This window comes from Procambarus clarkii, chromosome 28, assembly GCF_040958095.1.
Source record: "Procambarus clarkii isolate CNS0578487 chromosome 28, FALCON_Pclarkii_2.0, whole genome shotgun sequence".
In the NCBI taxonomy this organism is placed as follows: Eukaryota; Metazoa; Arthropoda; class Malacostraca; order Decapoda; family Cambaridae; genus Procambarus; species Procambarus clarkii.
Genome location: NC_091177.1, coordinates 1,102,430 through 1,117,956, shown reverse-complemented (window position 1 = coordinate 1,117,956; position 15,527 = coordinate 1,102,430). Strand labels below are relative to the sequence as shown.

General features: G+C 37.8%; 1 protein-coding gene across 1 annotated transcript; it reads left to right on the top strand.

Moving 5' to 3' along the window:
- The first annotated feature begins 7,630 nt into the window (after positions 1-7,630).
- On the top strand, positions 7,631-9,399 carry LOC123754906 (uncharacterized). The gene has a single exon (XM_045737243.2). The coding sequence runs from the start codon at positions 7,786-7,788 to the stop codon at positions 8,863-8,865; it is 1,080 nt and encodes a 359-aa protein (XP_045593199.2). The 5' UTR covers positions 7,631-7,785; the 3' UTR covers positions 8,866-9,399.
- Positions 9,400-15,527: the final 6,128 nt, after the last annotated feature.

Here is a 15,527-nt window from a genome sequence, read left to right as displayed (position 1 = left end):
AGAAGGTACATTGGGTTTATGAGAGTACATAGCATTGATGTTTTTACATTCTTGTAAAGCTACTAGGACGCTAGCGTTTCGGGCAGAATGCTGCAAAATGACGAAAATACTTGTTATATTAAGTTCGTAGTAATTTCATATTGCACCTTCTAATATGTGCATGTAGGTTACTGAGTATTATTGTGTTTTTCAAGCCTTTTGTATTGTTCGAATGTTTATCATGTTGATTGAAAACCATTCTGTAGAGAGGCAACTAATTTTAAACACCAGTTTTGTTGAAGTACCAATAAAATAAATATGATTATTATTATCGACACTTACTTTTATTCCTGGGAGTGATTATCGTAGGGACCCCAGCACACTGGTTTGCCCAGGGGCCCATAGTGTTGTTAAGACGGCCCTTAGTTTATTCTTAGATTTCATTAGGAATCAAGTTTGTTGAAGGCAGAGCTTCTACCAAATACCTTCCTGTGATTGGTTGTTGCGGGGAATGTAACACTTTTATGAATAAAATGCCAACTAAGAAATGCGTCCTTTTGCGAACAACAATTTATGTTTTGTAACCAACAGAAATTGCCATCTAATTAAATAAGTTAGTCTAGTAAGAGGGGCGGAGCATTGTCTCATCCATGATATTTGTGTGAGGCAACCACCACTGATGACCTCACAAGTAGCCAAATAACACCTATTACATCCTGTAATATTTAATTATCACTTTATTAATATTTTTAAATAATTAATACTTAACTTTTTAGGTACATTAAAGTTGACGCAGAATGTCATAAGAAGGGTTGGTGTGCTGAACAAAGATGATTTATTAAGTCGGTGGAACCTTTAGCTGATTCCTTACTATGATTGGCTGTTGTGGTGAATGTCAACACAGAATATCTACCAATGATATGCCAGCTCGGAAAATCTTACTTCAGCACAACAACCCGCCTTATGGGCTGCTGTTCGGCTATTGATAGTTCGATGTTGACGCAACAGATGGCGCCAGCTGTATTTTGTAGGGTGGCTTGTTAATAGTGTAATTTGATGTCAACAGATGGCATAAGCTGTCTCTTATGCTACTGTTGACCAGCCAGTTGATAGCGTTCTTTTCTGCCGACAGATGGCATCAGCTGTGTTATTATTACTACTGAATTCCCTTTAAACACTGATCTACAAATCAGGTAGCTTATGATAAGGTTCTAGAGTTCTACAATTACTTTTTTTTATCTACTGTTGAGGATATCATCATATAACGTTTGGTTAGGATGTACTGTTCTTTGTTGAAATGTGATGTATTTCCGAATAAATTAAACATCAGTATGTTGACCAGACCACACACTAGAAGGTGAAGGGACGACGACGTTTCGGTCCGTCCTGGACCATTCTCGAGTCGATTGTGACTTGAGAATGGATAAACCCCAATATAAGACTATTAACAGTTAAAATCTTCTAGTTAACAGGCATATAGTTATTGAATGAAGTTGAGTGATGTGATGGACATAATCCTGGTTTCATACCATAATTTATACATAATTCATACATTACACATAATTATACATAATTCATACATAATTTCGGGTTTCATGCCCGAAACGCTTTGCGTAATAGTGGCTTTAGGCATTGTATGTACTAGCCCTATCTATAATTCCATCACTCTTTGTAAAATCTCTTGTATGTATGTATCTTACCTAAATAAACATTTGATTTGATTTGATTGATAAGAACGACGCCCGCCAGTGTTTACACTTCGCATCTGAAGGCCCACAAACATGGTCGAACGCACAAAACACTTGACTGTGGCCAGTTTTTGGGTAGACTCCTATCACATTTACTGTGTGATAGTTATACTTATATATAATAATATGTATTAAGAGTAAACGCTTAACATGTAATATTAATTAATAGAAATAAAGTCAGAAGCTACACGCCTGTCTCTACGTGTCTTATGTGTTAATTTTAGGCGCTCTTGTACTTGTGCGCTAGCTGGCGTTCACAACTGATCTCGCCTGCAAGTTCTAGATTTAGTCAATCATAATGATAATAATGTGCATTTATTTAGGAAAATAAATTTTTGGGCCCACTCAGAAATAATGGGCCTCCTTACCTTGAGGTGCTTCCGGGGCTTAACGTCCCTGCGGCCCGGTCGTCGACCAGGCCTCCTGGTTGCTGGACTGATCAACCAGGCTGTTGGACGCGGCTGCTCGCAGCCTAACGTATGAGTCACAGCCTGGTTGATCAGGTATCCTTTGGAGGTGCTTATCCAGTTCTCTCTTGAACACTGTGAGGGGTCGGGCCAGTTATGCCCCTTATGTGTAGTGGAAGCGTGTTGAACAGTCTCGGGCCTCTGATGTTGATAGTTCTCTCTCAGAGTACCTGTTGCACCTCTGCTTTTCAACGGGGGTATTCTGCACATCCTGCCATGTCTTCTGGTCTCATGTGATATTATTTCTGTGTGCAGGTTTGGGACCAGCCCCTCAATTATTTTCCACGTGTAAATTATTATGTATCTCTCCCGCCTGCGCCCAAGGGAGTACAGATTTAGGTTGGATTTAGGCTCTTTAGTCGGTCCCAGTAATTTAGATATTTTACTGAGTGGATTCTAGCAGTAAAGGATCTCTGCACTCAGAAATAATGTTTCTCTCTCTCTCTCTCTCTCTCTCTCTCTCTCTCTCTCTCTCTCTCTCTCTCTCTCTCTCTCTCTCTCTCTCTCTCTCTCTCTCTCTCTCTCTCTCTCTCTCTGCACTCAAAAATAATGTTTCTAGTTTCTCTGCTTCAGAAATAATCGAAACATTATAATAATTAATTTTTGTTGTATTAAAAATATAAATAAAACCTATGGTTACTCTAAACATGAACACTAGAAAACCTTCAATACCACAGGGAAACTTCGCATCTATTGAAGATACAGCGATGATATATTCGTATGTGTGAAAACCCTCCTGGAATTGTCGCGATTAAAGTATCTACTTATCCGCAACTCAGTGCTTAACTTTACCCATGAACTAGGCATCGATGGTACACTCCCTTTCCTCCATGTCTACGTGAGAACCTAAAACAACTTTCACCACAGAAGATTATACTAAGCCCACCAACACTGGAATGTGTATGAATGGTCAGAGAGATATAAGAATAGTGTATTAAACGCAATTATACTCAGAGCCCTTACTCATTGTTCTGATTGGTATAAAATCTACAAGGAACTGGAGAGAAGCCTTCAAGTATTAAGAACACAAATTGAGAAGTCATCACCCATATCAGACGATATTTAGAAAAATTGTATAACAAGCTTTCCATAAAACTATTACAAAATCCACTATGATCTCTTTTTAATGACAAAATTTAGCTATTTTGTGTTACAACTGTTATACTCTCATACCTTTAATAATCATAGTAACCAAAATATTCATATTTTTTATATACAAGATATGAAACAGAAAATCATAAGTTAGATCTGTGTGTCGCTCCTGAAGACGTCAGTAAGGAGACGGACTTTTAGCAAATACCTTCCTGTGATTGGCTGTTGCTGGGAATGCCAACACTCTTTCTATAATTAAATGCAAACTAAGAAATACGTCTTTTTACACAACAAAATCTTTATTTCAAACACAACCTCTTCGTTTTGTACAAGACAGAAATTTCCATCTAACTGAATAATCTAGTCCAATAAGAGAACGGAGCATCGTACCATCGATATTATTTGCGTGAGGCAACCCCCACTGATGACGTCACAAGCTAGGTAGCCAGCCCATGTTTCTGTAATACTCGTTACATCCTGCAGTATTTAATTATCACTTTATTAATGCTTTTAAATACTTAACCCTTCACTTTTTATGTAGATTAAAGCTGAAGCAGAATGTCATAAGCAAGGATGGTGTGCTGAATAAAGATGATTTATTAAATGGATGGAGCATTTAGCTGATCCCTTCCTGTGATTGGCTGTTGTGTGAATGTCAACAAAGAGTTTCTACCAATGATATGCCAGCATATCATTGATTATGCACCCCATACCCCGTCTTGTGGGCGGAGCTTGAGACCTCCTACCCAGCACAACAACCCGCCTTATGGGTTGCTGTTTGGCTATTTATAGTGCGTTGGAAAAAAAACAGATGGCGTTAGTTGTATTTTGCAGGGTGATTTGTTATAAGTGTAATTTGATGTCAACAGATGGCGTAAGCTGTATCTTATGGCCACTGTTGACCTGCCAATTGATAGTGTTCTCTTCTGCCGACAGATGGCATCAGCTGTATCATTATTACTTCCGAATTCCTTTTAAACACTGATCTACAAATCCCATAGCTTATTGTGATAAGGTTTTATACTATTCCGGTATTAGATATCACTTAATTTTTTTTTATCTACTGTTGAGAATATCGTTATATAACGTCTGCTTAGGATGTACTGTTCTTTGTTGAGATGGCCGTAATATTAATGTTGGAATAGTTTATTACAACATACAAGCTAAAGAAACCAGTTCGGAAACTGAGGAAATAAAGCTGCCGAAAAGAAACATTACAAAGTCCAATCATGCAGAGTGGTAGACATTCTGGCCGAAACAGGAATTTCACACTGATCCTAATGCTGATATGTTGATGTGGTTATCATAATATAAAGATGTTAAAGCAGGCTGGTATTTCATTTATTATGTACCCCATACCCATCTTGTGGGCGGTAGTGGAAAGGATTACAGAGGGACATAATGGGCTCAGGGACTGAACCCCACAATTTATTTAGCTAAGCAAGTTACAATCTTGATGAGCTAGTTACAAAATTCAATAGACATCGTCACATTAGGAAAACCTTTTTATTTATTAAATAGTATAAGGACAAATTAAAAGAACCTAACTTAATTTGAGTTGCTCACGTGGCCCCAAAAAATGAGGTGATTTGATAAAATGACTATGCCCAAGATTACCATCATAGTGCCGTCGGGATGATGGGCAAATAGCCTCGGCTACCATCATTTTTTGTGCAGTCGTGATGGTCGAGTGGTTAAGGTCTCCTGTACACCAGTTGCATAGTGCTCCTGGCAGTATGGGTTCGAGTCACTTATGGGGTGTGAGTTTTCAGTTGCATATATGCCTGGGGACCATTCAGGCTTGTATATATATATATATATATATATATATATATATATATATATATATATATATATATATATATATATATATATATATATATATATATATATATTGTTATATATATATATAACAATATATATATATATATAACATATATATATATGTTATATATATATATATATATATATAGGCTTGTATATATATATATATATATATATATATATATATATATATATATATATATATATATATATATATATATATATATATATATATATATATATATATATATATATATATATATATATATATATATATATATTGTTAAATATGACCGAAAAAGTAAGATTAATAATTCTAACACAAATTTTCTCAATATTTCTTATGTTTCTTTTTACTGTCGATGGTAATTGAAAAATCAATTCTCCAAAATTCATTTTTATTTCTAGTCTGACGCGACGTTTGAACGCGTTTCGTAATAACGTATTACATTTTCAAAGACTTTAGTTTACACACACACACAACTGTAACCTGAAAACACTTAAGAGTTTTACTAATTCTAATGCTAAACAGCTTGTCTTATATACTCGCATTTGGGTGAGGTGATATGTTGAAACAGTTTTGGATGAGGTGAACAAACTTTTGACCAACACAAGACAGAACACGGTTCAAGGGGTATAAATTGGATAAGTGAAAGGGAAGAATGGAAGTAACTGCAAAGGACTTATTGGCCTATACTTCCTCTTGATGCTTCTATATTGGTATGGAGTCTTGAAGTGGGTAGAATATAGTTGTGCATTAATTGAAACAGTGGGTGAAATTCAAAGTCTCCGTGGTGTAGTGGTAAGACACTCGCCTGGCGTTCCGCGAGCGCTATGTCATGGGTTCGTATTCTGGCCGGGGAGGATTTACTGGGCGCAATTCCTTAACTGTAGCCTCTGTTTAACGCAACAGTAAAATGTGTACTTGGATGAAAAAACGATTCTTCGCGGCAGGGGATCGTATTCCAGGGACCTGCCCGAAACGCTACGCGTACTAGTGGTTGTACAAGAATGTAACAACTCTTGTATATATCTAAAAAAAAAAAAAAAAAAAATGGCTGTTGATTGCTGGTGTTGACTTCTTGATGTGAAGTGCCTCGCAGATGTCAATCCGCCTGCTATCGCTGTATCTATCGATGATTTCTGTGTTGTTTGTTAAGACTTCTCTGGTGATGGTCTGGTTGTGGGAGATTATAGAAGAGATTATATGTTCCTTAATGGAGCCCTGTTGCTTACGCGTTTGTGTAAAGGATTACAGAGGCACATAATCGGTTCAGGAACTGAACCCTCTAGTTCGTTTAGCTAAGCAAATAACAATTTTTGACGCTAGTTACAAAATTATTAATGTTATATATACATGTACACACTCTCATACATACATGTACATATATATATATATACGTATACATATATACATACACATACATATGTAATCACCCACACAAATACACACATCAATAATCTTTTGTGTCAAGTCCATCATCACCCAGCAAAAATCTGCTATCAGAATAATATCAAATTTTGCTTTCAGACAACACACAGCCCCCTTGTTTAACTCCCTAAACATGCTAAACATAATCTCACTCCATAAATTCTCTTGTGTCAACTACATTTACAAAACCCTGTTCTTAAATGCAAATCCTGCTCTGAAACTCTTCCTGGACAGATGTAATAGAACCCATTATCACCACACCAGAAATAAATATCTCTTTGATATCCCCAGAGTTAAACTTAATCTGTGTAAACACTCTATGCAAATAAAGGGACCCAGTTTATGGAACTCACTCCCTACTGAATTGAAAAGCTGTTCAACTTTTACATCATTCAAAATCAATACTAAAAAGTACCTAATTTCATCTTCATAGTTTTTCACCTTTTGCCTTAAAATTGCACTGTATCTATAGCTACCCAACCTCCCAACCTTTATGTTCCCAATTTTAACATCTTTACCATTGTGATCAATGCTGTCTTCTTATATGTGCTGCCAATCTGCTGTATGGTGTTTATAAATCTTGTTTATCTGTATCTTTTGCTACCCAGTCTCCCAATCTTTATGTACCCAATCTGAACATCTTTACCATTGTGATCATTGCTGTCTTATATGTGCTGTCAATCTGCAGTATGGTGTCTATTAATCTTGTTTAAATTTACTAATCAAGCTGTCACTGTAATCAATCAGAGCTTTAATATAACAATGTGCTTTAATATACTAACTAAGCTCTCTCATCTCATTTTTCTCTTGCAATGTATCTTTATCATTTATCAATTCTGATAGAAATTACCTACTTAAAATTATCTGTTATATTAAGGACCTGCCCGAAACGCTGCGCGTACTAGTGGCTTTACAAGAGTGTAAATACTGTACTCTCCAATGTATTCTCACAAACCCAATGTACCTTCTTGTATATATATAAATAAATAAAATAAATAAATAAATAAATAAAGTGATCAACAAGAGTTCTTGTAGACGAAATTGTCCGTGAACGAACTGGTTTTTTGTGTATACCGAATCGACGTTATCCAAAACGGTCATATACGAATCGACCAGTCCCCAGCCATAACAGGAGCATATTGGCAGTCTCAGCCATACAAGGTGGCAGCCATACATAGATAATACTTAGTGGCCATAGATATACGAGGAGAATATTTTAGTGGCCACTGTTGTGGTAATATTCATGGCTGCATATAAGTCTGTTGGAGACGACATTGGGAAGATCTGGAGAGCAGGGGAAGACCTGGGCTTGTCCAGCAGCGATATCCATAATGTATTTACCTCAGTGTTCAGGGAAGAGAAGGAAAAGGAAGCTATTGAAGCAAGGAGTAGAGATCATAAGAGGAGTGAAGAAGGCAGAAAAGAAAGGAGTGGGCCTGTGTCGACGCTCACCCATTACCTCATACTGGCAACCAAGTTGATCATGGGTGTCACTGCAGTGTGTGTCATGATGTTTGCTGTCATTTCTCTCCACAACCCGACGAGAAAGTTTGTGACACGTAATATTCAGGACATGATCTATCCAGTCATGACGAGACTGAGGTACATGGCCTTGCCTCTCCTGAGCCGGTACCCGGAGCTGAGTGTGTGGTACTCTGAGGAGTGCCTGCTGCCCAACCCTTTCTTTGATCAACCGTATATTGACTGTGTGTCATGTCATGACACTTCTGTGCCCATTACAGCCTCTGGTGTAAACCAATTTCGAGATCTGTACTATAATAATGGGAAAGTGGTGATTGTTACTGATGCTCTTCTTCATCCAATTTCCTGGACAGATTTAGCTGACAAACTAGATATAGAACAAGAAGTTGAAATTGGTGCATTGAAATACGTTTCAAAGTCAGAAACTAATGTAAATTCCTTAAACAAAATTATGAAGGAAAAGACGCTTAACGGTGACATTCATATCGAGTGGAAGGTTAATAGACTGGAAACTTTACACGTTGTTCGCAAAATCTTCCCGAGACTTTATTTCATACCGTCGGAAACGGAAGTTGCTCTTTATCGATTTTTGTTTGTAGATGGGCCAGAGTCTAATTCATATCAGTTACCTTTAACAGAGTTTGCTAATGTTGTTCTCATACAGGGAGATGGGTCAAGTAATCTCACCTTGTATCCATCACAACACTGTCAAAATACTTGCAGTTCAGTCACAGTTACTTTAAATGCAACTCAGGTGTTATTTTTTAACTGGATTTATTGGAGGCCTGTTAGGGTTAATGGGAAATATGTTTCAACACTTGCAATGAGTTCATTCTATTAATGTGTTCAGTAGCATGCCAGAAAGTAGAATTCTTACAATAGGTAAACACTCATTAGTCATTTATCTATAATGATGAAGTGCATTGTCAGAAATACTTGTATTTCACAAAACTTTTAATTTTCTCCTACTTGGCCTGGACGGTAGAGCGACGATCTCGCTTCATGCAGGTCGGCGTTCAATCCCCGACTGTCCAAGTGGTTGGGCAACATTCCTTCCCTCCCCCCACCCCGTCTCATCCCAAATCCTTATCCTGACCCCTTCCAAGTGCTATATAGTCGGAATGGCTTGGTGCTTTCCCCTGATAAATCCCTTCCCTTCCTGTTAGACTATTTTTTATATTTTTATGGCGTCCTAATATTAATGTTATTATATGTAACCAACTTTTGTTAAATTTACATTTTACATAATGTAATATACAGTATTTACCTGATATGTTTGCTAGTCCATTATTTTATAATAGTTTAATAATTTATTATATTATTGTAATTAAATAACTCCTGCAATAAAATTAAATTCATATAATAATTAAATTAACACAGTTATTGATTTCCTTATCTAATACCAGGTTCTAATAATTTTACGCCTACTGTTAGTATAATTTGAGACAAAGATAAGCATGTTGCATTGCTTGTTAAACATATCATACATAAGCTTTTTTTTCTCACTCAAATTCAAAATTTGAATTTGAATTCACTTAGAACAGAGTAATAAGAAGCCAATATTGTACAATAAAATGTACTGTGATATGAAATAATAATAAGTGGGAAAATATCCTTTATTTTTTTTTATTTTTTTAGTTTAAAACATGCTTTACAAAGTTAAAAATTTTCTTGTTATTAAATATATAGTATACAGTACAGTACTTAAATCTTAAGAAAAGCGATATGAAACACATGTTTTAATTTGGCTAATATCTCCAGTAAAGCAAACTACATATTACAGCACTGAAAAATGTACAATTAGAAAATTGCATACATTATTGATGTGTGTTTAAATTAAAGAAGGCCATAATTTGACACCACTAATATGCACAGTTCTGTCTCCTCTGCTCGGAGGTAGTCCTCCAGGGTTGGGGCTTCGCCTGTACTGAAATATGGAAAATACAGTACTGTACAGTACTTAACATACTTGAGAAATACTTGAGGTCTTTGATATCCATCATATGTTTTATTAACTGATTTCAAGGGGAAGGGAGCAGGCATCTTCATTTAAAATGAACTATATATTCCAATCACCTTTGTATAGTCCATACAGTACAGTACAGGGAAAAGAAAATCTTCATTATCTTGCATAATGTATGACCTACAAGATAAACTACACACACTTGATGAAGAAAAATAATAAATATTTTAATGTCCTCTTTACAGATGTACTTATACTGTAGCAGAATAACAGATTTTTTGGAATTTCAGTCATACAGTAACTTTAAATCAGACGTGATGCACCGAATAATTCTTTAATTTTAGTGCTTTACTTTAGGCCTAAATATATAACATAACATTAATCCAAATGTTACAAGATTAAAATACTTGGATCAGACGCCTTCAGTGAGGTACTGTATACTGCTTCTGTAGAGACATTTAACTACATTAACAAAATACTGTATATAGAAATTCATTAGGTAGCTTATATTTTGAAGCGTGACAGTTGCTGGGCCAAGACAGATATAGCTACAACATACAGTACATGAAGTTAATTGGAAACTTGTGCAGAAATTAAAAAGTTATAATTTTTTTGTAGGCCTGTACTCCCCCCCCCCATCCCCTTGATATGTGCTGTAATTAAGTGTAGATAAACAAGTACAAAACATTATATCTCAATAGAAATGTCAAGCACAAGATCATTAAAGTAATACAAAACAAAGTTAATTTTCACATTTTAGAATGTAAGCCGAGATCTAAATTTGCATTTGTTATTTTAATTAAAGTTACCACTTAAATAAATTACACTATAATGAGCATAATCTCCATGAAGTTGTAGTATAGTTGGGTTTGTTCTCGACTCACAATCGAGAATCCCAGGAGGGACGGGAGTAGTTGGGCACATTTCCTTTCACCTAATATCTCTGCACCTAGTAGTAAATAGATACCCTGTGCAACTGTTGTGGACTTGCATCCTGGGGAAGGCCGTTACTTAAACCTTAGGAAACATTGATAAAATCCCAAAGTATATATGAATTCACAGGTTGCCTGTCCCTGACAAAACAAATTATTATTATTATTATTATTATTATTATTATTATTATTATTATTATTATTATTATTATTATTATTATTATGTACAATCAGTGAGGCAAAATAAAGATTAGATTATTATCAGGAGAGAATGTTAAGCCAATGCATATGACTACTGTATAGCACTTAAAAAGAATATTAGAAGGCAAATGTTAATAGTGCCCAATCACATGGACCATTGTGGATCGAACGCCAGCCATGCAACATACAAAGTTGTTACTCTATTGACCAGCCAAAGTGGATGGAAAGGCAGAGTTAAATAACTTTGCATCTGGCCAGTAGCTGGATGGGTGAGCATGTGGACACCCTGTAGCAGCTTCTGACTATAGGTGGACATTAAAAAATCATGCAAGCACTTCCAGCCAGATTCTATCCTTAACAGAGGTATTATATATACCAGAACATGTAAAGCGTGTACAGTATATACATATACAGTACTGTATATAGGTTGCAAAGAACAGTACTGAATATAATATACAGGGTCGTCGACCCTGTATATTATATTCAGATAACAGATACAACAGATACACTCTGTCACTGTGTGTGTATCTGTTGCTCTTTGTACTGTATTTTTCTGTCATTCCTTCCAGCTCTGTATGTCTATGTCTCTCACTGTCTCTGGTTTGTCTATGTATGACTGTCAGTCTGTCTCTTGTCTGTTTTTGTGGCTTTGTCTGTGTCAGTACTTACCTATCAGTGACTACAAGGAAATGAGATCTAATTCTTCATTCCATGCCACCTAGCCATTCGCTTGTGGCTCGCTAATTATCCCTCTCAATATTAACATTTTATAATTTCTATTTAAATTTGTGGATGGAATTTGCTTCAACAACCTCTGTGGTGCGTTCTGCTTTGTCTGTGTCTTATGTCTTTTACTGTGTGTGTGTGTGTGTGTGTGTGTGTGTATTTATCACTTGTATTTACTATTTGTGTCTGCAGAATCAAGCTATTTAGCTCTTGGACCCCCGCCTTTCTTACCAATCTATTTTTCCTGTTATATCTACTACGTACATTTCTCTTTAATACTCGTGCACACACATACACATCCCCAGGAAGCAGCCCTTAGCAGCTATCTAACTACCAGGTACCTATTTACTGCTAGGTGAACAGGTCCATCAGTGTGAAAGAAACTGCCCATTTGTTTCCACTGGGAATCGAACCCGGGTCCTTAGGACTATGACCTAAAAGAAGCCACGAATTACCTAAGTGTAGTTACAGGATGAGAGCTGTGCTTGTGGTGTCCCATCTTCCCAGCACTCTTTTATGATATAAACTCTTTGAAGCTATAGTACTGACGGTTTTGGCCTCAACCTTCTTTCTCACTTCAACTTATTCCAACCATCTACCACTCTGCTTGCAAAATAAAACTTAATATTTTTAGGCACCTTTGTTTCCTTAGCTTGAATTTGTGTGTGTGTGTGTGTACTCACCTAGTTGTGTTTGCGGGGATTGCGCTTCGGGTCTTTGGTCCCGCCGCTCTACGGTCAATCAACTGGTGTACAGATTCCTGAGCTTATTTGGCTATCATAACTACATTTGAAACTGTATGGAGTCTGCCCACCACATCACTGCCTAGTGCATTCCATTTGTTAACTACTCTGACACTAAAAACGTTTTTCTAATATCTCTATGGCTCATCTGGGTATAGTACTCAGTTTCTACCTGTGGTCCCTTGTGTGTGTGCCCCCTGTGTTAAATTGTCTTTATCTACCCTATCAAGTGTATGTGGGTGGTGAGGCATGATCACCACACATATAGAATCTTGTATGTGGTGATCATGTCTCCCCTAACTCTTCTTTCTTCCAGCGACTTGAGGTTTATTTCCCTTAATCTCTTCTTATAGCTCATATCCCTCAGCTTGCATACTAGTCTGGTGGCATACCTCTGAACCTTCTCCAATTTAGTCTTGTGCTTGACAAGGTTTTGAATGATTCCTTACACAGGTTTCTAAAGGCCATTCTTATATTGGCCAATCTGGCATATGCCGCTGATGATATCCTCTTGATGCGAGCTTCAGGGGACAAGTCTGGCATGATATCAACCCCCCAATTCTTTCTCACTTTCCGTTTCTTGGAGAATTTCATCTTCCAAATAGTACCTTGTATCTGGTCTCTTGCTTCCTACATCTATTTTCATTACTTTACATTTGCTCGGGTTAAACTCTAACAGCCATTTGTTAGACCATTCCTTCAGTTTGTCCAGGTCATCTTGAAGCCTCATGCTGTCCTCCTCTGTCTTAATCCTCATAATTTTTGCATCGTCAGCAAACATTGAGAGGAATGAGTCTATACCCGCTGGAAGATCATTTACGTATATTAGAAACAGGATAGGTCCGAGTACAGGACCCTGTGGGACTCCACTGGTGACCTCACGCCATTCTGAGGTCTCACCCCTCACAGTAACACTCTGCTTCCTATTACTTAGGTATGCCTTATCCACTGGAGCGTCCTACCAGTTACTCCTGCCTGTTTCTCCAACTTATGCACCAGCCGCTGATGGGGTACTGTGTCAAAGGCTTTCTGACAGTTCAAGAAAATGCAGTCTGCCCACCCTTCTATTTCTTGCTTAATCTTTGTCACTTATTTGTAGAATACTATTAAACCTGTGAGCCAAGATTTGCCATCCCTGAACCCATGTTAGGGGTGTGTCACGAAGTCCATTGTCCCCCAGATGTGCTACTAAGTGTTTTCCTCAATTTCCATTCCTTGGTATGGTATACATGTTAGGGACACTGGCCAGTAGTTCAGTGCCTCTTCCCTGTCGCTCTTTTTATATATTGGGACTACATTAGCCGTCGTCCATATTTCTGGTAGGTCTCCTGTCAACAGTGACTTAATATACGTCATGGAGCAAGCAAAGACACCGCAAGTAAAGTGCTTCTTCACACTCTTTCAGTACCCATGTTGAGATTCCGTCCGGTCTGAAAGATTTTCTCACGTCGAGAACCAGTAGATGTCTCTTAACCTCATCTCTGATAATTTCAAACTCTTCAAAGGCTGCCTGGTGTACTGCCACCTCTCCAACTTTAGAGACTTCTCGTCATTCCATTGTGTGGCATCGCTTGTTGAGTTCTTCACACACCTGTGTCATTGTGTGTGTGTGTGTGTGTGTACTCACCTATATGTACTCACCTATATGTGCTTACAGGATCGAGCATTGACTCTTGGATCCCGCCTTTCTAGCTATCGGTTGTTTACAGCAATGACTCCTGTCCCATTTCCCTATCATACCTAGTTTTAAAAGTATGAATAGTATTTTCTTCCACAACCTGTTCCCCAAGTGCATTCCATTTTTCTACTACTCTCACGCTAAAAGAAAACTTCCTAACATCTCTGTGACTCATCTGAGTTTCCAGTTTCCACCCATGTCCCCTCGTTCTGTTATTATTACGTGTGAACATTTCATCTATTTCCACTTTGTCAATTCCCCTGAGTATTTTATATGTCCCTATCATATCTCCTCTCTCCCTTCTTTTCTCTAGTGTCGTAAGGTTCAGTTCCTTCAGCCGCTCTTCATATCCCATCCCTCGTAGCTCTGGGACAAGCCTCGTCGCAAACCTCTGAACCTTCTCCAGTTTCTTTATGTGTTTCTTCAGGTGGGGGCTCCATGATGGCGCGGCATACTCTAAGACGGGTCTCACGTAGGCAGTGTAAAGCGCCCTAAAAGCTTCCTCATTTAGGTTTCTGAATGAAGTTCTAATTTTCGCAAGTGTAGAGTACGCTGCTGTCGTTATCCTATTTATATGTGCCTCAGGAGTTAGATTAGGTGTCACATCCACTCCCAGGTCTCTTTCTCGAATCGTTACAGGTAGGCTGTTCCCCTTCATTGTGTACTGTCCCTTTGGTCTCCTGTCACCTGATCCCATTTCCATAACTTTACATTTACTGGTGTTAAACTCCAGTAGCCATTTCCCTGACCATCTCTGCAGCCTGTTTAAGTCCTCTTGGAGGATCCTACCATCCTCGTCTGTCACAACTCCTCTCATTAATTTTGCGTCATCTGCAAACATTGACATGTATGATTCCACTCCTGTAAACATATCATTTACGTAAATTAGAAAGAGGATTGGTCCCAGCACCGATCCTTGAGGTACTCCACTTGTTACTGTTCGCCAGTCCGACTTTTCGCCCCTTACCATTACCCTCTGGCTCCTTCCTGTTAGGTAGTTCTTCACCCATACTAGGGCCTTTCCGCTTACTCCTGCCTGCCTCTCAAGTTTGTATAGCAGTCTCATGTGCGGTACCGTATCAAAGGCCTTTTGGCAGTCAAGAAATATGCAGTCTGCCCAGCCTTCTCTGTCCTGCCTTATCCTTGTTACTTTATCATAGAATTCTAAAAGGTTTGTTAGGCATGATTTCCCTGTCCAGAACCCATGTTGGTGCTTGTTTACAAACCCAATGCTCTCCAGGTGCTCAACAAGTCTTAGCC